Consider the following 26,366-nt stretch of genomic DNA (forward strand, 5'->3'; position numbering starts at 1 on the left):
CTTCAGACTATACTACAAAGCTGCAGACATCAAAGTAGTATGGTACTGGCACAAAAACAGACATATAGATCAATGGAACAGGATAGAAAGCCCAGAAACAAACCCACGCACCTATGGGCAATTAATGTATGACAAAAGAGGCAAGAATATACAATGAAGGAAAGACAGTCTCTTCAATAAGTGGTGCTGGGAAACCTGGACAGCTATATTTAAAAGAATGAAATTAGAACATTCTCAAGCACCATACACAAAAATAAACTCAAAAAGGATTAAACACCTAAATGTAAAACCTGATACTATAAAACTCTTAGAAGCAAACTTAGGCAGAACACTCTCTGACATAAATTGCAGCAATATCTTTTTGGATCCACCTCCTAGAGTAATGAAAATAAAAACAAAAATAAACAAATGGGACCTAATTACACTTAAAAGATTTTGCACAGCAAAGGAAACCATAAACAAAATGAAAATACAACCCACAGAATGGGAGAAAATATTTGCAAATGAAGTGACTGACAAGGGATTAATTTCCAAAATATACAAACAGCTCATGCTGCTCTATATCAAAAAAAAAGCTCAATCAAAAAATGGGCAGAAGATCTAAATAGACGTTTCTCCAAAGACATACGGATGGCCAAAAAGCACATGAAAAGATGCTCAGCATCGTTAACTATTAGAGAAATGCAACTCAAAACTACAGTGAGATATCACCTCACACAGGTCAGAATGGCCATCATCAAAACGTCTACAAACAATAAATGCTGGAGAGGGTGTGGAGAAAAGGAAGGCTCTTGCACTGTTGGTGGGAATGTAAATTGATACAGCCACTATGGAGAACAGTATGGAGGTTCCTTAAAAAACTACAAATAGAACTACCATACAATCCAGAAATCCTACTCCTGGGCATATATCCAGAGAAAACCATAATTCAAAAAGATACATGGACCCCAATGTTCATTGCAGCACTATTTACAATAGCCAAGACTTGGAAGCAACCTAAATGTCCAACACCAGAGGAATGGGTAAAGAAGATGTGGTACATATATACAATGGAATATTACTCAGCCATAAAAAAGAATGAAATAATGCCATTTGCAGCAACATGGATGGACTTAGAAATTATCATACTAAGTGAAGTCTGACAGAGAAAGAGAAATATCATATGATGTCACTTATATGTGGAATCTTAAAAAACATGATACAAATGAACTTATTTACAAAACAGAAACAGACTCACAGACATAGAAAACAAACTTATGGTTACCAAAGGAGAAACGTGGCAGGGAGGGATAAATTAGGAGTTTGGGATTGACATGTATACACTTCTATATATAAAATAGATAATCAACAAGGGCCTACTGTATAGCACAGGGAACTCTACTCAGTATTCTGTAATACGTATATGGGAAAATAATCTGAAAAAGAATGGATATATATATATAACTGAATCACTTTTCTGTACACCTAAAACTAATACAACATTGTAAATCAACTATGTTCCAATATAAAAGAAAAATTAAATTAAAAAAGACAGTGAAAAGACTACTCACAGAATGGGAGAATATTTTTGCAAATCATATACTTTCTAAGGTCTTGTATCCAGAATGTGTAAAGTATTCTTACAACTCAATAATAAAATGACAACCCAATTTCAAATTGGACAAAGGATATGAATAGAAATTTCTCAAAAGAAGATATACAAATGGCCAATAAGCACATAAAATATCTCAAAATCATTAGTCCGTAGGGACCTGTAAACCCAAACCACAATATGATACCACTTAATACTAGGATGGTTATAATTAAAGACAAACAAACAATTTTTTAAAAAACCAAGCATTGGCACAGATGCAGACAAATCGGAACCCTCATACACTGCTAGTGAGAATATTAAATGTTGCAGCTGTTGTGGAAAACAGTCTGGCAGTTACTCAAATGGTTAAATGGTGTTACCATATGACCCAGCCACTCCACTATTAGATAAATGAGAACATAACTCCACACAAAAACTTGCACACACATGTCCATAGCAGCATTATTCACAAAAGCCAAAAAGCGGACACAATAAAAATGTCCATCAACTGATAAATGGATAAACAAAATGTAGTGTATTCATGCAATAGACTATTATTCAGTCATATAAAGAAATGAAGTGTTGACACATGCTACAGCATGAATTGAACTTGAAAATATTAGGCTGAGTGAAAGAATCCAGTCACAAAGGAACACACATTGTATGATTCAATTTACATGAAATGTTCAGAACAGGCAAATATATACAGATAGAAAGTAAATTCGTGGTTGCCAGTGGCAGGGGCGGTGGAAGATCATGGCTAAGGGGTGCAGGGTTTCTTTGGAACGTGATGAAAATGTTCTAAACTTGATTGTGATGACGAATACACAACTCTGTGAATATAGTAAAAGTGACTGAATTGTACACTTTAAATGTGTGAATTGTATGGTATGTGAATTATACCTCAATCAATCTATTTAAAAGCATGCCCATAAATAATCTGCAAAATTAAGACTCTGGGAAACTACAGATAAACACTCCTTCAACAAACAAATGGCAAGAAAAAGTAAAACAGAGAGATAAAGTAGGAATCTATATTCAAAGAGATTTTAAAAATAAACTTACCAGTTTCAATTTCTGGACCTTACTGGGGTCTGAGTCAAACAAACTGAAAAAGAGAAAACATTTACCACATGTATGAGACAGCTGGAAATTAGGATACCAACTGAATATCTGATGATATTAAGGAAATACTGTTTGGTGTGATAAAGGTATTATGGTTCTGTCAAATTTTTTAAAGTCCTTTTATTTTATAACTACAAAGTTACATACAGCCCCCTCCAGATTTGAGGCAGTTTTTATTTTTGGAAAATCTCAAATCTATACCAAAGTAGAGAGAATGGCATTATGATCCCCATATACATATCACCCAGCCTCAACTATTCCATTCATGGCAAGTTGTGTTTCATCTAGATTATTGTAAAGCAGAAACCAACACACCATTGTAAAACAGTTATACTCCAATAAAGATGTGAAAAAAAAAAAGCTGGAGGGCGTGCCCCTATACTCTGGAGAAGCTAAGTATAACCCAGCCTGTACTTTGGGGGTGGCCTTTGGCTGCTGAGAGTTTGTAGTAAAAGTATGGGCAGAGTAGGGCCAGTGCAGGGGTCTCTAGTACAGCTCTGCTGGAGAGGTCCCTCTATTAGATGTATAGCTGTTGCGGGGTACGGTGGGGTATAGATGAGGAGCGCCCTGAATGCCTTGGGGGGCTCTGGAGTCCCAGAGACCCTGAGTCTCTTGCCCAGGAGGTCAATCATACTGAAGAATTTCGGCCCAGCACTACTGGTAGTTCCCTGTGAAGTCCAAATAGATCTTTGACCATACTGGAAGGAAGGGACGTTGACTGATATCATCCTGACTCCCTGAGTGGAGAGGACATCATTTGGGAACTCGGCCTCCAGACTCCCAAAGACACAATTTATGAGAAATAGTTGAACCACAGGGAATGTTTAAGGAAAAGGAGACTCATGGAAGTGGGGCAGTGGTAGAGTGGGTGCAAATAAGGGTTAGGGTGGACAGTGCAAGGGGACCAGGATAAAAACTTAGATTTGTCAGACTCCAGGGCCCAGAGGATTTGCCTCACCAGCAGTAAGACTAGAAAGAAATAGGTAATAAGAGAAAAATTAATATGATGAGGTGACTAAAATATTCTTTTTCATTGTTTTATGCATTTCTTGGTGTAAATCCAAAATGGATTTAAAGCCATTTATAATACAGGACATGCATGGAATACGTCTTCTAAAACAATGGTTTAAAACTATTTAGAATCACGTAAAGAGAAGTAAACTGACCATAATGATTGTGACAGAGTTTGATCAGAAAATTTAGTTGTTCTTTCATGCTCTCTCTGTGAGCAGCCATAATAGTTGCCAGATTGAGTTTCCAGCATAGAAGTGAGTACAGTAATGCAGAAGTAGCAGTGGTATGAATAGTGGTTTCCTCACCACACCAGCTGTGCAGTGAATTTTTTGTTGTTGAACTTGGAAACTTAGCTCTATACCTGATTCTCCATGCCTCACAGCGATTCTGTCAGCTACTAAATATCCTTTCTTCCAGCTTAATTTTTATCAATTATAATTTATACACAGTTAAATATACAAATCTTAACTGTACAGGTCAGTGAGTTTTGACAAATGTATATACTGTTAACCAACATCCCAATCAAGATACAGAGAATTACCATCACTCCAAAGGATTCCCTCATTCCTCTTTTCAGTAAACCCACGTTCTCTCTGCCCCAGGCAATCATTATTCTGCTTGCAATCACCATACCTTAGTTCTGTATTTTCTAGAATTTCCTATAAATTGAGTCATAGTATGTATTCTTTTGTGTCTAGCTTCATTAGCTCAGCATAATGTTTCTTTTTAAAATACAAATAGTTGGCATTTAATTGGTAGTTTTTTCTCAGTTTTGACAAATGTACCATGGCTTTGTAAGATGTTAACATGAGGGGAAGTTGGGTGGTGGTTATATGGGAAATTTCTGCACTCTGCAATTTTTCTGTAAATGTAAAATTGTTCCAAAATAAGTAGTTTATTTAAAAATAGAAGCAAGGCGTAATGTCTTGGAGATTGATCCATGTTTGTCACTTGTAATTCATTTCTTTTTTATGGTGAGTAGTATTCCATTTTATGGATGTACAGTTTGTTTATACATTTGCCTATTGATGGACATTTGGATTGTTTACAGTTTGGGGTTATTACAAATAAAGCTGCTCTAAACATTTGTGTACAAAATGCTGTATGAATTTGTATTCTCATTTCTCTCGGGTAAACAACTAGAAGTGGGATTACTGAGTCATAGGAAAGTGTATTTTTAACTTTAGAAGAATCTACTAAATAATTTTCCAAAGCAATTGTGCCAGTTTATTTTGCCATTAACAAGGTATGAGAGTTCAAATTTCTCCACATTCTCACCAACATTTGATGGTATCATTCTTTTAAATTTTATATATTTGTATTGGTGTGAAGTGTTTTGTCTTTGTGATTTTTCCTCTTCATCTAAAGAGTAAATGATATTGAGCATATTTTCATGTGTTTATTGGTCATTCATGTATCTTCTTTTGTTAAGTACACATTGAAGTCTTTTGTCTATTTCTAATTGGGCTTGTTTGTGCTTTATCTTTCAAAGAGTTCTTTAAGTATTCTAGATACCTAATCTTTGTAAGGTATATGTATTGTGACTATTTTCTCTTCCAGTCCATGGTTTACATTTTCATTTTTATAACAATGTCTTTGATTGCAGAAGTTTTTAATGTTGATGAAGTTCAATTTATCAATTTAATGATTTTTTTTCTGTTTTCTATCATCCTAACCCAAGATCATGAAGATATTGTCCCATGTTTTCTTCTTTCAGCTTCATAGTTTTAGCATTTATGTTTATGTCTATGATTCATCCTAAATTAAATTTTGTGTGTGGTATGAGGTAAAGTTTGAGCTTCATTTTCTTCAATATTCAATGGTTTACGAGACTTCCTTTCCTATTTAATGGCATTGGTGACTTTAGATAAAAGTAACTGAAGTAATCAAGGCAGTGTGGTATTGGCAGAAGGACAGACATCTAGATAAATGGAACTGAATTAAAAAGTCAAAAATAGGGCTTCCCTGGTGGTGCAAGGGTTGAGAATCTGCCTGCCAATGCAGGGGACATGGGTTCAAGCCCTGGTCTGGGAAGATCCCATATGCCACGGAGCAACTAAGCCCGTGCACCACAAATACTGAGTCTGCACTCTAGAGCCCGCGAGCCACAACTAATGAGCCCACATGCCTAAAGCCCACGCACCACAACAAGAGAAGCCACCGCAATGAGAAGCACATGTACTACAATGAAGAGTAGCCCCCACTCGCCGCAACTAGACAAAGTCTGTGCACAGCAACAAAGACCCAACGCAGCCAAAACGAAGTCAAAAATAGACCCACGCAAATAAATATATCCAAATAATTTTTGACAAAGGTGCAAAATCAATTCAATGGAATAAGGATAACCTTTCAAGCAATTGCCCTGGAGCAACTGGACATCCAGAGGCAAAAATATAAACCTCAACCTAAGTCTCACACTTTACAAAAGATGACTCAAAATGGATTGTGGACTTAAATACAGAACACAAAACTATAAAACTTTGAGAAAAAACTGAGAAAGTTATTTGGGATATAGGTTTGGGCAAAGAGTCCTTAGACTAAACACCTAAAGCACAGGCAATAAAAGAAACATTGATAAATTGGACCTGACCAAAATTCAGAACTTTTACTGTATGGAATACTTAGAGGATGAAAAAAAAAAGAGAAGCACAGAGAAAAAGAAAAAAACACATATCCAACAAAGGATTAGTATCTTAAATACATAAAGAGCTCTCAAAATTCAACCATAAGAAATAATCCAAGCAAAAACTAGGCAAAATACATGAAGACACATTTCACTGAAGATGACATACAGATAGCTGATATACATATGAAAATTTGTTCACCATCATTAATCATCAGGGAAATGCAAATTAAAACCACAATGAAATATTACTATAGACCTATCAGAACAGCTGAAATAAAAAATATTGACAACACAAAATGTTGGAAAGGTTGCATAGAAACTGGATACATATTCTCATACATTGCTGGTGGGAATGTAAAATGGCATAGCCACTCTGGAAAACTGTTTGGTAGTTTCTTAAAATATTAAACATGTAACTAGTATATAACCCAGTAATTCTATTCATAAGCATTTAGTCCAGAAAAGTTAAAGCCTGTGTTCACACAGACACCTGTACATGAATGTTCATAGCAGCTTTATTCACAATACAAAAATACTGAAAACAGCCCAAATGTTCTTTGATGGGTGAATGATTGAACAAACCAAAAATAAAATAAATAAATAACGATATATGTGTAGGTCCATTACTGGATTCTAATTTTTTTCACTGATTTCTTTGTCATTTCTTACTCCAGTATCACACTGTTTTGATAAGTGTAGCTTTACAGTAAGTCTTGGAACCAAGAACAATAAGTTCTATGACCTTTTCACTCTTTTTAAAGATTTGCTGAGAGCCCCAAGACATATGTTTGCTCATTCCAACATCTGCACAGCTTTGCCTCCTGAGCTCAATGAGACTGCCAAACTCAGCTGGGAATCCCAGCTCTCCGTGTTGGGGTCAGGAAACTGTCAACAGGCAAAGAGCTCACGTGATTCTGAGGGCTTAAATTGTGAGTTTCTCTTCTGTGGATCACAGTCACTGTGCTGAGTATTGTTCAATAACTGTAAACAGCTTCCTTACATATCTTATGCAGTTTAACAATTTTTTGTAACAGCAAGAGTGCTAGTCTAGTGCCATTCACAGTATAGGTTTACTAAACATTTTTCCTGCTTAAGTCATCCAGACTCAGCTTTTTTTGCATGCAACTAAGAGCTGTGACTGATGCAAGTCACCACTTTATGCTATGCTCTAAATAGGTGCTTAGCATTCATTACGTGATTTAATCTTCATTTAGAGGAATCCTTCCCTAAAGAAAGCAAAGCAATGGGCAAGAGGCATTTCTAATGGTGGTATGAGGGGTAAAGGGAGAGAGGTTTCAGTGAGAGAAGGTTTCTAGATGGAGAAAGCATGTATAAATGCACAGGAGACTGAGCATGATATGAAATAAAGTATGACACCTTTGGCATTAATTCTTAGACTTTCATAAATTCTCCTAATCCAATAAAAGCATTATAATGTAGAATTTCCTCCATAAAATGCAGTAAAAGGCAATGGTTTATATAGTATACAACCTATAGGATGGTCTTAAGTGCCCCTCCCATCCCTATTAAGATGGGTACCTCTGGGGTAACCAGCCATCCTCGTTTTAGCAAAGTCTCACATCCCAGGGAATCTCTCAGTCCTAGCCAAACTGGGATGATTGTTCACTCTTGAAAACTGTCCTTTAATATAATGTGACATCACTCACTTAGCTACAGTTGATTGGTTCTGCATAGGCACCAGACTTAAACTTAGCTGATGAATCCCTCCCTCAGATTTATGGATATGGGACCACAGTGTCTGTGGCAGCCCTGGAGGTGCCTTGCAGATTTTCTTTCAAGAAGAAACCTACTGTGAGGAATGTAGTCACCCAACAGCCTCCAACTGTAACACTATTAGGATATTTTTGCATCATTTGATCCAAGGCCATTCCCATCCCAGCATCTCCAGCCATTTTCTGAGCACAGGAGTGATACTAGGGCCATTTCTGTCCAATGCGGGATTCATCTAATCAGCAACCTTTGCTCTGGATTCCCCAGTTGGACTGGCTGCTACTTCCATAGAGTTGCACTGCAATCTCAGGCACTTCCTACCCATTCCTCCTTCATTTCCTATCCTTTAACAAGCGTCAGACCTATGTTGTGGTCTGAAGTCTCTCCCTGCCCACCCCTGCTCCTCCTCTTTATCTTCCTAATCATTACCCACAATAAATCCCTAGATGCCAACTTGGCATCTGCTTTTCAGATGATCCAACCTGGCACAGTGTTCTCCAGTGGTTGAAGCTGTAAGATGAAAATTTAGGAAGGTGTCAGTCAACATATTTCCTGTTGCATGGACCTGAGAAACAAAAGGAGCTTTGGAGGGAGGGGGAGAGAGGGAGCCAAAGGGAGAGAAAGAGAGAGGAAGGGAGAGGGAGAGAGCTCACAAATAAATGTATGAGGAAGAATAGAGATTAAAGAATGATAGAGTCTTGATGGCATTTGAATCCTTGGTTTTGACCATTCTTGAGGCCTAACTGTACCTTGTTCTTTCCAAGTTCTGATTGCTCCACTCTTGGAATTTTGTGAGACACCCCATTACCTTTCCATAAATTTCTCTTTCACTTAAGTTAGTTTCAGGTAGGTTTTTGTCAATTTAAACTAATGAAATGTCTCTTCAGTGTCAACTTATTGTACAGGCTACTAAATTTGTGCTGAATCATATTTCTGTTGAGAGTCAGAAATGTCCATATCCTATTCATATCCTCATATACAAAATTAATACACTTTTCAGGTTATACCAAATTTTTATCCATCAGTAGATGAGGGAAATTTTGCATGGCCTAGACGATTTCTTCTGAAAAGTTTTAGCACTCATTTGTTTCTGTATAGAGTGTATAGTAGAATGGTTGTCATAGACCAAAGCCTCAGCCAAATTCAACATTGCACGGTGTACAGAATATTTATTTTCTGGCTAAAGTCACTTTTAGTTACATAATAAAAGTTACTTTTATCATGAATGTTCATTTTCTTTCTTTTCTTAATTTTTTAACCTTTCAAAGATCACTAGTAGCTGGTTCTTTTAAAGACCATTTTGACGAATAAAAATTCAAAATTACAATACACACTTTGAATCACTTTTCAACAACTCTTAAGGTTATGAACAGGATTAGAAAGCGTGAAAGTTTCACTAAGATGCTGATAAAACCAAGATGTAGATGTTGACCAGAGATGGTGGCTCCCACATATCTTTCTTATACAATAGCCCATGCAAGAGATGGTGGTAATTTAGTCTAGATCAGGGATTGTCAAATTAGAGCCCACAGGCCTAATTCTGCCTCCTGTCTATTTTCGTAAATAAAGTTCAATTAGAACATATCCACACTCATCATCTAAATATTGTCTGTGACTACTTTTGCTCAATGAACATGGATTTGAATAGTGGCAGACAGATTGCATGTGCCCCACAAAGCCTAAAATATTTACTGCCTGACCTTTTTCTAAAAAAAATTGCCAACACTTGGCCTCAAGTATTAGCAGTACAAGTGGAGACAAATAAATGAGCAGATTATATGGAATCAAGCAGGAACAAGCCTGGTGAGTTCTGGTATCATAAAGGAAGGAAGGCCAGAGTGGCTAAACCATAAAAGGACCCAGATACTATCATTGGTTTTTTTCTTTTCTTATTTTGTAGCACATTTATACCTATTGCTTTTTACTCAGACATTAACTCATTCATTCAACAAATGTTAAGTTCCCACTCTGTCCTAGACACTATGTTAGCTTCTTCACGCAAACACACACAAATCATAATAAGGGAAACCAACAAGTAAGCAATTATAACAGAAGGGGAATGATTTAATTGATGCAAAGAGGAGGAACTAAACTTTTGTTTCACTACCTATTCAATATTTATCTGATATACCGTATCACCTTCCCCAAATTGTACCTGAACTACACCTTCCCTGGTTGGCCATGCCTCCCCTCCAGTCACTAAAATGCATCACCATCACAGCAGCTAATACTCATAGAGCGTTTACTGTGCGTCAGATATGGCCGGGTACTTTACACATATTGTCTCATTTCATCACCACAAACCTGTAATATACATACTATTATTATGCTCATCTGTGAATTAGGAAATTGAGGGTTAAAGAATTGAAGTCCTTTGCCCAAGATCTCAGATGTGCTCCAGAAAAGAGCACTCATGTCAACTATTTTCTACTTCCTGTGCTCTGGCTTGCTGCTGATGCCTAATGTTAAGATCATTGCTGCTTAATGGTATCACCTACCAAAGGCACCACCACCACTGCCAATACCAACCAATGTCTGTGCCAAAGTCTTATGTCTAGAGCATTAATATTTGGGTCCAGGATATTGTTTCTTGAAGCTCTTAGTATTGTTTCTGATAGATGCCAAATATCTGAGAACAATGAAGATATTTTGTAAAAGAGTTCTTTGTAGTTTTTACTTGTGCTTTGATTACAGTTCTTGCCCTCCAATCTGGAGCCAGATTACCTATGTTTGAATCTCAGCCCTGACCCTTAACTACTGTGTGATCCTGGTGAAGTTGCTTAACTTCTCTGTGCCCCAGTTTCCTTATCCTTAAATCAGGGATAACAGTAATATTTATCGTGTTTGTTATAAAACACTTAGCTCAGCATTTGGCATATAGAACAAATTTAATAAATGTTGGTTACTATTATTAAGGCAACTGGCTTCTTTTTCCGACTCTTAAACAGGCTTTATCTATCAAGCTCTTGCCTCTTTCTGAGTACTTTCTATCTGTTGATTTCACCTTACCTTTATTGATGTTATGACTCTAATTGCCACTGTCATGTTCTTTCCTACTACAGGACCTTTGGTCATACCGTTCCCTCCATCTGGGATGTTTCTTTTCCTATTGCTTGGCCAATTCCTATTTGTTCTTAAACTCGATAAGGGCATGAACTCTATCTGTTTTGTTTTGTTTTGCTTTGTTTTTTTTTTTTACCATTTTACACCCAGTGCTTAATACTGCACCTGGGGTTCGGTAGACACTCATTAATGTTTGCTGCCTGAATGAGTACCCGTCTGAGTCTATCAACTCACTTTATTCAGTTATTCCTCTGTATATTAATTCACATCCTAGATATAGCCTTTTTTCTTTCTACTCACTGCTTTACACAATTCTAAACAAATATTCACTAAACACAATATTTGTTAGGTCTGGGCTAGGGACTTGGAATATAAATTTGAAAAATATGAATTTTCTGCTCTCAAGAAGGTACGTACTCATTGGGGGACACAGGCATGCAAAGAGAGAAATTATAATCTAAAACGATAAGTGGTATACTTGAGGCCTGTGCTGGATACACTGGTCATATTGGACCCACGAAAAAGGATCAGTTTTCCAAATAGACAAATGGGGTAAAGCGTCTGGCAGCAAGAACGCCAGGGTAAAAGTATGAAGGGTTTTTTTTTCTTTTGTTGATGCTGTGACTTCTACAAATCCTTTCCTTTATTATTACCCTTTTGAGTAACAATTTTAATCTCCAATAACTACAATACTGCTCACTTTCCCATTTTCAATGTCTATACATTACATTTGTTATGTGTTGTTGCTCTCATTTTTTCCCTTTGCCCTGAATTTCCATTGCACGTACTATTTCAGTGAATTTTTTTGTCCTTCTTTTTAATATGTACTGTTCTTCAATTTTTACATGCATAAGATATGAATTCTTAACGGCTCGTGTACTTAACACCGTACCTGGACCTTGGATTCAAGGTGCTCAAGTAAATTGGTGGGAGTCCAGCAGTGGAGTGGTATGCGATATAAGTTCAAGAAAGCGGTGGAGGGATATTGGAAGAATTTAAGTTCCAGCGACCCTCGACAAACCACCATAAATAGGAGCGTACTGGGAGGAGTCCTGAAACGGCAAGCAAGGCGACCTAGGTTTTACACGCATACTTTTATAGGTCTGTCTATCCTCCTGCCTGCGCCTGTGGTTCCAAATCTGCTAAATGAAGGCAATCGACCAGAGCGGGCCTGTGGCATCAGAGGCTCTAGCACACTCCGCAGCCCGCCTGCTCCCAGGCGCGCTAGGACCCCACCCTGCATGGCCGGAAGGAGCGGGGCGGGGCCTCCAGGGTAGGCGCTGGGTCCGGCCGCGCTGGGGGAGGGGAGCGCGGAGCCGACAGTTTCAGGGCAAAAAAGCAAAAGGCGGGCGCAGGGCTGCCTTCCGAGGCTCTCTTTGCTTGCAGTTCCTCCCGCTTTGCTGAATTGGGAGTCGCGACCTCCGGCACAGGTGGGTTCCGCCCTGTGGATCGGCGAAGGGGTGTTCTGGGTGGGTGCGATGAGTGGGTTTGCCCAGCCGCTGCTTTGAGGCCTGGCGCAGTGAGAGGCGGCTGCTCGGCCTCGGGGCGTTGGTACTCACCTTTACCCTGGCAGAGGAGAAGGCCACTTGTGCCTTGCCGCAGGGCTCTCGTCACGGTTTGTGCCAGCTGCGCGAAACACAGCCCGCCCGGAGATCCGCGCGGGGTCAGATGGGCCTAGTGCTTGGGAAGAGCTGGAAGAGCTGGAGCAACCTTGCGCTGGGACTGACGCCCAGAGTACATTGTCTCAAACTCGATCGGACTTCCCCATCCTGGGTCTGTCATTGACTGTGCTGGCTTGCGGCGAGTCCCTGCCCTCTCCCTGCTTCACTTTGCTGGGCAGTGCAGTGGAAGGTGGAACTCGGCTGTCTGCAAGACCTTGCAGCACTGACTTTCTTTCTTGGTAATGTTTTCTTCCCAGATTTTACCCTTTCTCTGCCCCCCTTGAGCAGGAAGCCTAGCAAGAGTGAGGAGTAGCAGGGCAGGGCATTGGGGAAGCTAGGCAAGGCAGCTCTTTCTCTGTTCTGAAAACAACTCTGAAAAGCCTATTTAGGCTTACTTACTTTACTGACTGCCCTGAAAACTGGAAGAAACAACGTTCATTTAATGCCTTAGTTGAATGTTAACTCTGAAGAATCCTCTTCTGAATGGCTTACCATTAAAGATTTTAACCAGAGAACAGATGATTGTCCAAAACCTTATGGATTGAATGAGCATAGTACACTGCCTGGCGAAAGTCTCATCATAAAAGACTTGGTGACTTAACTATATACTCAAGCACTGAAAGACAAACCTGAGCTCCCATGTGTGGGAATACTTCCATATTCCCTTCCCATACAACAGTCTTTTAGGGTTGCCTCCTAGTTTGGTATTGCCCTTTCAGGAAACACCGTAGCAAAAATTACACTTTATTTTATATTAACTTAACTATAAAGGCAAAGAATTAGACAGGACATTGTGCTGTCATTCTGACTCTTCCTCATTAAGGAACTGGTGATAATGATAACGGCAACCATATATTATGCAAAACACTGTAATCTTCACAACCATGAGAGGTAAATGTGCTTATGCATCACGATACTTAAAGAGGTTATACTTTATCTCATAACCAGTATGATGAAGGGAATTTTCAATTTGTTGGTTGAGTCTGGGGGCGTCTTTTGCATGTCCCACCTCATTCTCAATTTCTGGGAAGGGTGGACTGGGAGGGATCACTTCCTGGTTTGGGTATCTATATCAGGAACCGCAAGCAGTTCTGTATCTCTGCTTGTCAACCCTGGGAACAGCAGTAAAGTATCCAAATTGATCACTCACTGTCTGCAGTGTTTCTGGCAGCTGTGTTTTCTGCCTGCCAGGATGCGGGGGGTGGTGGAGCGGCGGGTCCTGGATTAATAAACCCCCTCGGATGGGAAACGTCTCTTTCTGCTCGGAGCCAAAGTGAACATAGACCCACCAGTTGGGCACCATTGTGACCCTCTTTCTACAACACCAAACGTCCCCCATGCTCATATGGGCTGTACATGTACCTGCCATTGTCCACGTGTAAAGAATTTACAGGGTGAGAGGCTTTGGGCAAAACCTGGGCTCTGCCACAGCTGCAGGGTTTAGGCAAGGAGTGGCCACCGGTATGAATGTGAGTGTTCTTCAAGGTGTGGGACCTGCTGATTTCCCAAATGGTCAGTAGAGTGAGAGGGAAATTCTGATGGACATCTGCTGAGCTGACCTTGTGGGTGAGTATAGGACTGGCCGTTTGGCAGGACCTGGTGGATGCGTTGGCCATATTTTTACTCTGTTCATTCATTCTTTCACTCCAAAGACAATCAATGAACGCTTACTCTGTGCCAGGATGCTGATCCGCTCACAGAGATTAGCAGCACGGGAGGACAGTAAGTTTGAGAGGACAACAGGAACTCATCTGGAAGCACGTTAAGTGCGAGGCATCCTCACTCGTCCCCGTTCCCAATATCTAATCAGTACAAACTCTTGTCGCTTCTGCATCCTGAATCTTTTTTAAACCCATCCACTTCTCTTTGCCCCCCCACTGCTACTCAGAATTTCAACCCAGCAACTTTCTTTTTCTGTTAACTTTTTAAAGTTTTATTGTAAAAGACCCAAATCCCCGCTTGACCCTCAGCCCTCATGGGAAAACCACCATAGCCACGGCAACAACGACAGCATCAACAACATACAGCAGCCCAGTGAGCTCTGTATGACCCCTTATAAATTGTGTCAATCGACACACATTTTATTTTCTCTACTTCCCAAAGTGTTTTTAAAATTTTGTATCGAGATATCATTTACACGCCATAAATTTGACTCATTTCACGTGTACATACAAGGATTTTTAGTAAGTTTATCGAGTGGCGCAACCATCACTACAGTCCAGTATTAGATATTTCCATCACCTCAGTGGCACCTCTCTCTTGCCCGTGTGCACTTAGTCCCCATTACCACCCTAGCCCCTGGGAACCACTCATCTGCTTCTTGACTCTATGGCTTTGCCTCTTCTAGACATTCCACATAAATGGAATCACGCAGTATGCAATCTTCTGTGACTTGCTTCTTTTTACTTAGTGTGACGTTTTCAAGGTTCATCCATGTTGTAGTGTGACTCGGTACTTCGTTACTTTTGATGGCCGAGTGATGGTGTATAATATATGTATATACCACCTTTTGTTTATGGACATTTGGGTTATTTCCACCTTTTGGCTATTGTGAATAAGGCTGGTATGGACATTCACGCACAAGATTTTGGGTGTACGTATGTTTTTGATCCTTTGGGTAGGTACCTAGGAGTGGAAGTGCTGGCTCATATAGTAACTATATGTCTAATCTTTTGCCAAAGTATTTTCCAAAGGGGCTACACCATTTTATATTGATTACATTTACATGCACCACCAGCACTGTATAAAAGTTCTAATTTCTCCACATCCTCACCAATGTTTGTTATTTTTCCTTTTAAAAAATTTATAGCTGCCCTTGTGGGTGTGAAGTAATATCTCATTTTGAATTTGATTTGCATTTCCCTAATCGTAATGATATTGAACATCTTTTCGTCTGTTTCTTGTCCATTTGTATATGTTCTTTGGAGAAAAGTCCATTAAATATTTTGCCCATTTTTCAATAAGGTTTTTTTCCCTTCCTATTATTGAGATGTAAGAATTCTTTATATATTTAAGATACAAATCCTTTATCAGGTATATGATTTGAAAATATTTTTTCCAATCTGTGACTTATCTTTTCATTTTTTACTTGTGTCTTTTGAAAGACAAAGTTTTGAATTTTTATTAAGTTCAATTTATCATTTTTCTTTTGTAAATTCTACTTTTTGGTTAAGAACACTTTGCTTAATCCAAAGTCATGAAGATTTTCTCCTATATTTTCTTCTGCAAGTTTTATAGTTTTATCTTACATTTATGTCTAATCCATTTTGACTTCATTTTTTTAAATTGAAGTATAATTAACATAACAACACTATGTTACTTCCAGGTGTACAGTATGGTGATTTGATATTTCTATACATTACAAAACGATCACCAGGATAAATCTAGTTACCACCTGTCACCATACAAAGATATTATATTGTTATTTACTATATTCTCTGTACATTAAATCCACACAATTCATTTATTTTGTAACTAGAACTTTGTACCTCTTAATCTCTCTTACCTGTTTCTCTCATCTGCCCTTACCTCTCTCCCTTCTGGCAACCACCAGTTTGTTCTCTGCGTCTATGAGCCTGTTTCTGTTTTGTTAGGTTTATTCATTTGTTTTGTTTTTTAGATTCCACATAGAACTAAAATCACATGGTATTTCTCTTTCTCTGTTTGACTTATTTCACTCAGCATAATAACGTCTAGGTCCATCCATGTTGTTGAAAAAGGCAAGATTTCATTCTGTTTTTATGCCTGAACATTTTTCCTGTGTGTGTGTGTGTGTGTGTGTGTGTATACCACATCTCTTTATGCATTCATCTATCAGTGAACACTTAGGTTGCTTCCATATCTTGGCTATTGTAAGCAATGCTGCATTGAACACAGGGGTGCACATCTTTTCAAATTAGTACTTTCGTTTTTTAGGGTATATACCCAGAAGTGAAATTGCTAGATCATGTGGTAGTTCTATTTTTAATTTTTAAAAGAACCTCCATACTGTTTTCCAGAGTGACTGTACCAATTTACATTCCCACCAACAGTGCACAAGTGTTCCCTTTTCTCCACATCCTAACCAACACTTGTTATTTGTTGTGTTTTTAATAATAGCCATTATGACAGATGTGAGGTGGTATCTCTTTGTGGTTTTGATTTGCATTTACCCTCCTCCACAGGGATTAGACCTACATCATGGCCCAACGGCTGTCCCAGTCTTTTCAGACTCTGTCTCCATTTTCTCTCACATATGTTTCCCCTGATAAACCACTTGTACATCTCTTCCTGTCATGGCATCTCCTTCTCAGAGGACCCGAACTAATTCAGTTGTCAACATTACAAATTCGGAGATTTCTTATATAATATGCATTTCTGGCTCCTCTCAAATCTGGAAACATTTGGACTGTCTGGCAAATAAGTAGCTAGAGCTGAGTAGTGGCTAGGATTTTTGGACAGATCAGGCATTCTTCAATTCACCGCTCTCACCACAATCCCCTATTGTCTCTTATACTTTACCTATTTATGTTACTTGCCTAGCCCCTGTGGACATTGAATTTTGAGGCCCTGATGTAAAGGAGCATTCTTTTAACTCATGTAATCCAATATATTATTGCACTAGTTAAACACAGACACAGGTATGATGGATAATCTCAGCTTAGAGCTTTCGTATTGGCCTACTTTACATCAGATATCTTCATGATATCTTTTTGTTCAAATGTCATTTTGCTCAATAAAGTCTGATCACCCTGTTTAAATGTCCTACTACCTCCAGCACATCCCTTTATCTTGCCATATAGCTCTTATTGCCTTCTAATATACTATATAATTTACTCATTTATTATGTTTATCTTTGTCTGCCTCCTTCCACTAGAGGATAAGCTCCATGAAAGCAGGCGTTTTTGTCTGTTTTGTTCACTGATAAATTCCAAGTGCCTAAAATAGTTCCTGGCACATAGTTGACACCCAATAAATATTTGTTAAATGAACTGTGCAGGAAGAATGAGGGAGAGTATGGTAGGCAAAGGAAACAACACATGTGAAGACCCTGAGGCAGTGGGAAAGATAGATGGGGCCAATTATGTGAAGCCATTGTAAAGAGATGACTCAGTCCTTCTGTCTGCCCTCAAGGAGCTTTCAGCAAATGGGAAGAGAAAAATAATTAAACAGGCAATTATTATATGTGTTGTAAGTGCACTAATAAGGATATGCACAAAGAGCTGTGAAAACACTGGATCGGCAGCTACTAACTCTTCCTAGGGGAGTTAGGAAGATTTTACAAAGGTGACATTTGAGCTAGGTCTCAGGCAGGAGAGTGACATGATGAAAGTGTTTTAAGAAGATTAATCTGGCAATAGTATGGAAAGTGGATTGGAATATGGATGGAATGGAGGCAAGGAAACCATCTAGTCTATGGCAGTAGTCCAGGTATGAGGTGATGAAGGCATCTATAGGAATGGAAAGAGAAGGACAAATCTGAGAGACATTTGGAAGGAAAAATTGACAGGAGCTAAATGGACTCTTGGCTTTAAGCCCTTTAGGGGGTAATGCTTCTTCCTTAGTAATAACTGTGAAAAGATTCAGATTGACCTATTATGTAATTGCTTATTCTGACTAGAATTTCTAGCTATGGCTGTTCTCCAAAAATTTCTGTTATTATGATTGATACTTGTTGGACTTTAATTTACATTAAGATGGCTTTAGACTCTAAAGGTTGGGAAGCTCTCAAAAACATCATTTTGACTATGAAACAGCAAATTATTCTATTAAAGTAGAAATGAGGGAAGCAATGGGGTTGCAAGGGAAGTTTTACAATGACCTAATAGTTGCTATTTTTTTAAGAATAATATATAAATGATGGAAAAGAAGGATGAATGTAGCAGGTGGCACTGGCCTGAAGGATTAGTATTTGGAAGGATAAGCCCCCAAATTACCTCAGGCTTTTGGATAAATACATATTTTAACAATTTTAACTACGTTCTCAGAAAGAAAAAGTACATGTGTCCTGGGATGGATAAGTTATAACTTGATATTGTTAAACTGTTCTCAATGATCAAAAGAATTAAGGAGAATAAGGACAGGTGCTTTAACACTGGATTTATATAAGTATACTACCACTTCTAACAAAGGAAAAGGAGGAAGAGTTTTCAATCTACTAATCAATAAGCTAAATATGTCCTGGGTTAGCTTCTAGAACAGATTTTCAAATAAGTGAGTACTTAGAAAATTACACAGTGTTATCAACAAACAAAGACGTTCCACACAAATCTAATTTTTATTTCTGATTATTAGAGGTCTTTATGGAAATAAGACAGCTATAACATGTACATTGAATGAATGAATGAATGAAACTTCAGCAACATTTTAACAAGTCTTTTATGACACCCTGTGAACAAGAATTATGAATCCATGTTGATGGGTTATATAATTAATACAATTATGTATTAATTAAATTACCATACTAAAAGAGTGCTGATAGCAGACCATAAGCAAAGGAAGAGTTTTAGATGGCCTGTTGCAAACCCTACCTTTGGCTTGACATCTTCAATATTTTTATTACTTACTTAACTGAAGATTTAGAGAGACATCTTACCAGATTTAAAGAGGCTGTGAAGCTGGAAGAAAAGTAATTCAATGTCCACAAACATTTATGGAATTCTCCTAAGTACTAGGAACCATGCTAGATGTTAGGGTATAAAAATGACCCAGAGGTCTTCACATTGAGATGTGTCCAAGTATTACTGGTGGGGAAGACATAAAAACATAATTTCAACAAAATATATTGAGAAGGAAAACAGAGGCATAAACAGACTATAATGGGAGAACAAAAGAAAGCTACTAGTTCATTCTGTGACTTTAAGGAAGAATCCTTAGATGAGATGATATCTCCACTGATTCTTGAAAGATATATAAAAGGCAGAGTAGGAACCCCTTCCAGTTTGAGGGAACAAAAAGCATGAACATGAGTTTCTCAGAATTAGGAAAGTATAGTGGGTCTGGGAAACTATAAACAATGAAGTACAAGGAGGTAAATAACAGGAAGTGAGGCTGAGAGGTAGCTCAGGATCAGGTAATGGGAGGCATTACATAACATGATAAGTAAATTGGACTTTACCCTGAAGGCCCTAGGGATCCATTCAAAAGGAATGACATACTAATATCTATTTTTAAATTCACTATTCCTACAGTGTGCAAAATGATTTGAAGGGAGGGCAAATGTGTGTATGGATAGATCAGTTGGGAGGCTTTTGCAGTCTTTGAGTGAGAAATAATGGTGGGCCTGGACTGGGATGGTAGCAGATAGAGATATAATGCAGTGGGTCAGCACTTATAACAATGCCTGGCACCTAGTACATGTAAATATCTGATATATTTGTAATAGGAGTCCTAGGAGAGGAGAGAGAATGGTACAGAAACAATATTTGAAGAGATGATAACTAAGAGTTTTCCAAAAGTAACAACGTATTGTGTTATTTTGCTATTGCTGCATACCAAGTTACCACAAACTTAGTACTTAAACAAACATCCAGTGTTTCCCTGGTGGCTCAGTGGTTGGGAGTATTATTATAAAGAATAAATGTCATTATACAGTTGCCCAAACCCATAGAATGTAGAACACCCAGTGTGAACCCTAATATAAATTATGGACTTTGCGTGATAATGATATGTTGATGCAGGTTCATCACTTGTAACAAATGTATCACTCTGTGGTGGAGGATATTGATAATGGTGGGGATTATGCATGTGTAGGGGCAGGAGGTGTATGAGAAATCTCTATATCTTTCCCTCAATTTTGCTGTGAACCTAAACCTGCTCTAAAAAAAATCTTGCTTAAAAAAATGTACAGGGGCTTCCCTGGTGGCACAGTGGTTGAGAGTCCGCCTGCCGATGCAGGGGACACAGGTTCATGCCCCGGTCTGGGAAGATCCCACATGCCGCGGAGCGGCTGGGCCCGTGAGCCGTGGCCGCTGAGCCTGCGCGTCCGGAGCCTGTGCTCCGCAACGGGAGAGGCCACAACAGTGAGAGGCCCGCGTACCACAAAAAAAAAAAAAAAAAAGAAATGTACAGTGGGCAAAAGATCTTTGAACAGACACTTGACCAGAGAAGATATATAGGTGGCAATTAAGAATATGAAAATATGCACAACATCATTCATAATTAGGGAGATGCAAATTAAAACAACAGTGAGATATTACTGCACACCTATTAGTTGTTAAACCTTATTAATGGCTAAATCCAAAAAACTGACAATACCAAGTTCTATCAAGGATGCAGAAGAATGGGAGCTCTCATTCATTGCTGGTGGAATGCAATATAGTACAGCTACTTTGGATGACAGTTTCAGAGATTCTAGTAATGTTAAGTAAAACATCAATAGCACTCTTTGGCATTTACCCAAGTGATCGGAAAACTATGTTCACCCCCCAAAAATGTATTTCTATATGTATGTGTGGCAGTTGTGGAGATTTCAGCTGTATGTGATCTTGAGGTTGGTTCTCCAAACTGTTGATTGTTGATGGGTTTCCTTGAAGGAATGGGAATGGCAAATAATGAGGGAAGGAGGCTTTGACTTTTTATTTTATATATTTCTCAGTTGTTTAGATTCTTTTTTTCTTTTTTTTTCTTTTTACAGTGAGGAAGTGATTTTTTCTTCTAGTTTTATTGAGATATAATTGACATGCAGCACTATATAAGTTTAAGGTGTACAACATGATGATTTGACTTACATCATGAAATGATTACCACAATAAGTTTAGTGAACATCCACCATCTCAATAGATACAAAATTAAATAAAAGGAAAAAAAAATTTTTCCTTTTGATGAGAACTCTTAGGATTTACTCTCTTAACAACTTTAGTGTATAATATTCAATGGTGTTAATTATATTTATCATGTTGTACATTACATCCCTAGTATTTATTTATCTTATAACTGGAAGTTTGTACCTTTTGATCATGTTCATCCAATTCCCTCTCCCTCCACTACCCGCCTCTGGTCTGATCTCTTTTTCTATGAATTTATTTGTTTGTTTGTTTGTTTTTGAAGTATAATTGACCTACAACACTATGTTAGTTCCTGTTACACAGCATAGTGATTTGATATTTCTATACATTTTAAAATGATCACCCAGATAACTCTACTTACCATCTGTCACCATACAAAGATATTACATAGCTATAACTATATTCCCCACACTGTACATTTCATACCGGTGACTCATTTATTTTGCAACTGGAAATTTGTACCTCTCCATCTCCCTAATCTATTTCTTTCCTCCCCCCACTGCTCTCCCTTCTGGCAAACACCTGTTTGTTTTCTGTATCTATGACTCTGTTTCTGTTTTATTATGTTTGTTAATTTGTTTTGGTTTTTAGATTCCACATATAAGTGAGATCATATAGAATGTGTCTTTCTCTGTCTTATGTATTTTACTTAGCATAATACCCTCTAGGTCTATCCATGTTTTCACAAATGGCAAGGTTTCATTCTTTTTTATGGCTGACTAATATTCCAGTCTGTCTGTGTGTGGGGGGTGTAACATCTTCTTTTTCCACTCATATATTGATGGGATCTAGGTTGCTTCCATATCATGGCTACTGTAAATAATGCTGCAGTGAACATAGTGGTGCATATATCTTTTCAATTTAGTGTTTTCATTTTCTTCATATAAATACCCAGGAGTGGAACTGCTGGATCATATGGTAGTTCAGTTTTTTATTTTTTGAGGAAACTTTATACTGTTTTCTATAGTGGCTGCACCAATTTACGTTCCTACCAACAGTGCACGAGGGTTCCTTTATCTCCACATCCTCACGAACACTTGTTATTTGTTAGCTTTTTGATAATAGCCATACCGACAGGTGTAAAGTAGTATTTCATTGTGGTTTTGACTTGCATTTACTTGGTGATTAGTGATATTGAGTATCTTTTCATGTGCCTGTTGGTCATCTGTATGTCTTCTTTGGGAAAATGTCTATTCAGGTCCTCTGCCCATTTTTAATTGGGTTATTTGCTTTTTTTAATGTTGAATTGTATGAATTATTTGTATATTTTGGATATTAACCAATCAGATATATCATTTACAAAGATCTTCTCCCATTCAAAAGGCAAATTTTTCATTTTGCTGATAGCTTCCTTTGCTGTACAAAAGCTTTTTAGTTTGATGTAATCCCATTTGTTTATTTTTGCTTTTGTTTCCCTTGCCTAGGGAGACATATCCAAAAAACTATTACTAAGACAAATGTAAAAGCGCATACTGCCTATGTTTTCTTCTAGAAGTTTTCTGGTTTCAGGTCTTACATTTAAGTCTTTAATCCATTTTGAGTTTATTTTTGTGAATGGTGTGACAAAGTAGTCCACTTTTGATTCTTTTGCATGTAGCTGTCCAGGTTTCCCAACATCATTTATTGAAGAGGCTGTCTTTTACCCATTGTATATTCTTGCCTACTTTGTTGTAGATTACTTGCCCATATAAGTGTGGGTTTATTTCTGAGTTCTCTATTCTGTTGCATTGATCTATGTGTCTGTTTTTGTGTCAGTACCATACTGTTTTGATTACCGAAGTATTATAGTATAGTTTGAAATCAGGGGCATGATACCTCCAGCTTTGTTCTTCTTTCTCAAGATTGTTTTGGCTATTTGGGGGTTTTTGTTTCCATAAAATTTTATAATTACTTATTCTAGTTCTGTGAAAAATACCACTGATGTTTTGATAGGGATTGCATTGAGTCTCTAGATTGCCTTAGATAGCATGGTCATTTAAACAATATTAATGCTTCCAGTCCAAGAACACAGTATATATTTCCATCTATTTGTGTCATCTTCAATTTCTTTCATTGGTTTCTCATAGTTTTCTGAGTACATGTCTTTTACTTTTTGGTTACATTTATTCCTAGGTACCTTATTCTTTTTGATGTGATTGTGAATGGGATTGCTTTCTTAATTTCTCTTTCTGATAGTTCATTGTTAGTGTATAGAAGTGCAACAGATTTCTCTATATTAATTTCATATCCTGCAACTTTACCAAATTAATTGATGAGTTCTAGTATTTGTTTGGTGGCATCTTTAGGATCTTCACGTATAATATCACGACATCTGCAAACAGTGACAGTTCTACTTCATTCTTTCCAATTTGGATTCCATTATTTTATTTTCTTGTCTGATTGGTCTGGCTAGAACTTCCAATACTATATTGAGTAGAAGTGATGAGAATGGGCATCCTTGTCTTATTGCTGATTTTAGAGGAAATGGTTTCAGCTTTTCACCATTGAGTATGATGTTAGTTGTGGGCTTGTCATATATGGCCTTTATTATGTTGAGGTATGTTCCCTCTATACCCACTTTGTTGAGAGTTTTTATCGTAAATGGATGTTGAATTTTGTCAAAAGCTTTTTCTTCATCTACTGAAATGATCATATGATTTTTTTCTCTTCAATTTGTTAGTGTGGTGTATCACACTGATTAATTTGTGGATATTGAACCATCTTTGTATCCCTGGAATGGATCCCATTTGGTCATGGTGTATGATCCTTTTAATGTATTTTTGAATTTGGTTTGCTAATATTTTGTTGAGGAATTCGCATATATGTCCATCAGTGATATTGGCCTGTAATTTTCTCTTTTTTTTATATCTTTGGTTTGGTATCAGGGTGATGCTGGCCTGGTAGAATGAGTTTGGAAGCTATTCCTTCCTCTGCAGTTTTGGGGAATAATTCGAGAAGGATAGGTGTTAACTCTTCTCTAAATGTTTGGTTGAATTTACCTGTGAAGGTATCTGATCCTAGACCTTTGTTGGGAATTGTTTTCATTCCTGACTTAATGTCATTACTGGTCATTGGTCTGTTCATATTTTCCGTTTCTTCCTGATTCAGTATTCAGCTATTGTACATTTCTAGGAATTTTTCCATTTCTTCTCTGTTGTCCATTTTATTGGTGTATAACTTTTTGTGGTAATCTCTTATGATCCTTTCTATTTCTCTGGTGTTGGTTCTAACTTGTGTTTTATTACTGATTTTACTTATTTGGGCCTTCTTTTCTTCTTGATGAGTCTGGCTAAAGGATTATTGATTTTGTTTATCTTTTTAAGAGCCAGCTCCTAGTTTTGTTGATCTTTTCTATTGTAGTTTAGTCTCTATTTCATTCATTTCTTTTCTGATCTTTATGATTTCTTTTCTGCCAACTTTGGGTTTTGTTTGTTCTCCTTTTTCTTGTTCCATTACATGTAAGGTTAGGTTGTTTGAGATTTTTCCTATTTCCTGAGGTAGGTTTGAATCACTATAAACGTCCCTCTTAGAAATTTTTTTGCTGCATCCCATAGATTTTGGATCACTGTATTTTCATTTTCATGTTCATATTTTGTTGTTGTTGTTGTTTTTGTGGTACACAGGCCTCTCACCATTGTGGCCTCTCCCGTTGCAGAGCACAGGCTCCAGACGTGCAGGCCCAGCAGCCATGGCTCACAGGCCCAGCTGCATGTTCATATTTTTTGATGTCCTCTTTGATTTCTTCAGTGACCCTTGGTTGTTTACTACAATGTTGTTGTTGTTTGCAATTGTGTTTGCAAAAGATGCTCAATGTGATTTCAGTCTTCTTAAATTTACTGAGATTTATTCTGTGGCTTAGCATGTGATCTATCCTGGAGAATATTCCATGTTACTTGAAAAGAATGTGTATTCTGGGGCTTTTGGATGGAATGTTCTATATATACTATTAAGGCCATCTGGTCTAATGTGTCATTTAAGGCCAGTGTTTCTTACTGATTATCTGTCTGGATGATCTGTCTGTTGCTGTAAGTAGGGTGTTAAAGTCCCCTACTATTATAGTGTTACTGTCAGTTTCTCCCTTTATGTTTGTTAATATTGCTTTATGTATTTAGGTGCTCCTATGTTGGGTACATTTATATTTAAAATTGTTATATCTTTTTGTTGGATTGATCCCTTTATCATTATGTAATGTCCATCTTTATTTCTTGTTACAGTCTTTATTTTAAAGTTTATTTTGTCTGATATAAAAATCGCTACCCCAGCTTTCTTTTCATTTCTGTTTACACGAAATACCTTTTTTCCATCCACTTACTTTCAGTCTGTATGTGTCTTTAGATCTGAAGTTAGTATCTTGTAAGCAGCATAAATAGGGGTCTTGTTTTTATATCCATCCAGACACCTGTCTTTTGATTGGAACATTTAGTTCATTTACCTTTAAAGTAATTATTGTTGGGACTTCCCTGGTGCTCCAGTGGTTAAGACTCTGCTTCCAATGCAGGAGATACGGGTTCAATCCCTGGTCAGGGAACTAAGATCCCACATGCTATGTGGCCAAAAAATAAAAATACATAAAGACATAAATAAGTACTTAATTATTGTTAGGTATGTACTTATTGCTATTTTGTTAATTGTTTTGGGATTGTCTTTGTAGTTTTTAAAATTGTTGTTCTTTTCTTCTTTTGCTCTCTCCCCTTGTGATTTGATGACTATCTTTAGCATTATAGTTGGATTCCTTTCTCTTCTCTCTCCCTCTCTGTGTGTATCTATTATAGTTTTTTGATGTGTATTTACCATGGGATTTATATATAGCAAATTATATATATATATAC

The 26,366-nt window shown here is 37.7% G+C and overlaps 3 protein-coding genes across 3 annotated transcripts in view; 1 reads left to right on the plus strand and 2 right to left on the minus strand.

Annotated features, from left to right (window-relative positions):
* Positions 1-12,934, minus strand: part of SPRY3 (sprouty RTK signaling antagonist 3) — a 114,990-nt gene extending 102,056 nt beyond the window's left edge. Inside the window, exon 1 of the mRNA XM_067023676.1 lies at positions 12,692-12,934. The gene's annotated coding sequence lies outside the window, so the exon portion shown is untranslated. The remainder of the gene's footprint in view (positions 1-12,691) is intronic.
* The window catches only part of LOC131748925 (protein eva-1 homolog C-like), a 218,116-nt gene that overhangs the window by 73,427 nt on the left and 118,323 nt on the right, over positions 1-26,366 (minus strand). Inside the window, exon 7 of the mRNA XM_067023673.1 lies at positions 2,639-2,681. Coding sequence (XP_066879774.1) covers positions 2,644-2,681 — 38 coding nt within the window. The 3' untranslated portion in view covers positions 2,639-2,643. The remainder of the gene's footprint in view (positions 1-2,638; positions 2,682-26,366) is intronic.
* The window catches only part of TMLHE (trimethyllysine hydroxylase, epsilon), a 48,828-nt gene continuing 34,866 nt past the window's right edge, over positions 12,405-26,366 (plus strand). Inside the window, 1 exon segment of the mRNA XM_059051291.2 lies at positions 12,405-12,562. The gene's annotated coding sequence lies outside the window, so the exon portion shown is untranslated.

Source organism: Kogia breviceps, chromosome X, assembly GCF_026419965.1.
Source record: "Kogia breviceps isolate mKogBre1 chromosome X, mKogBre1 haplotype 1, whole genome shotgun sequence".
Lineage (NCBI taxonomy): Eukaryota > Metazoa > Chordata > Mammalia > Artiodactyla > Physeteridae > Kogia > Kogia breviceps.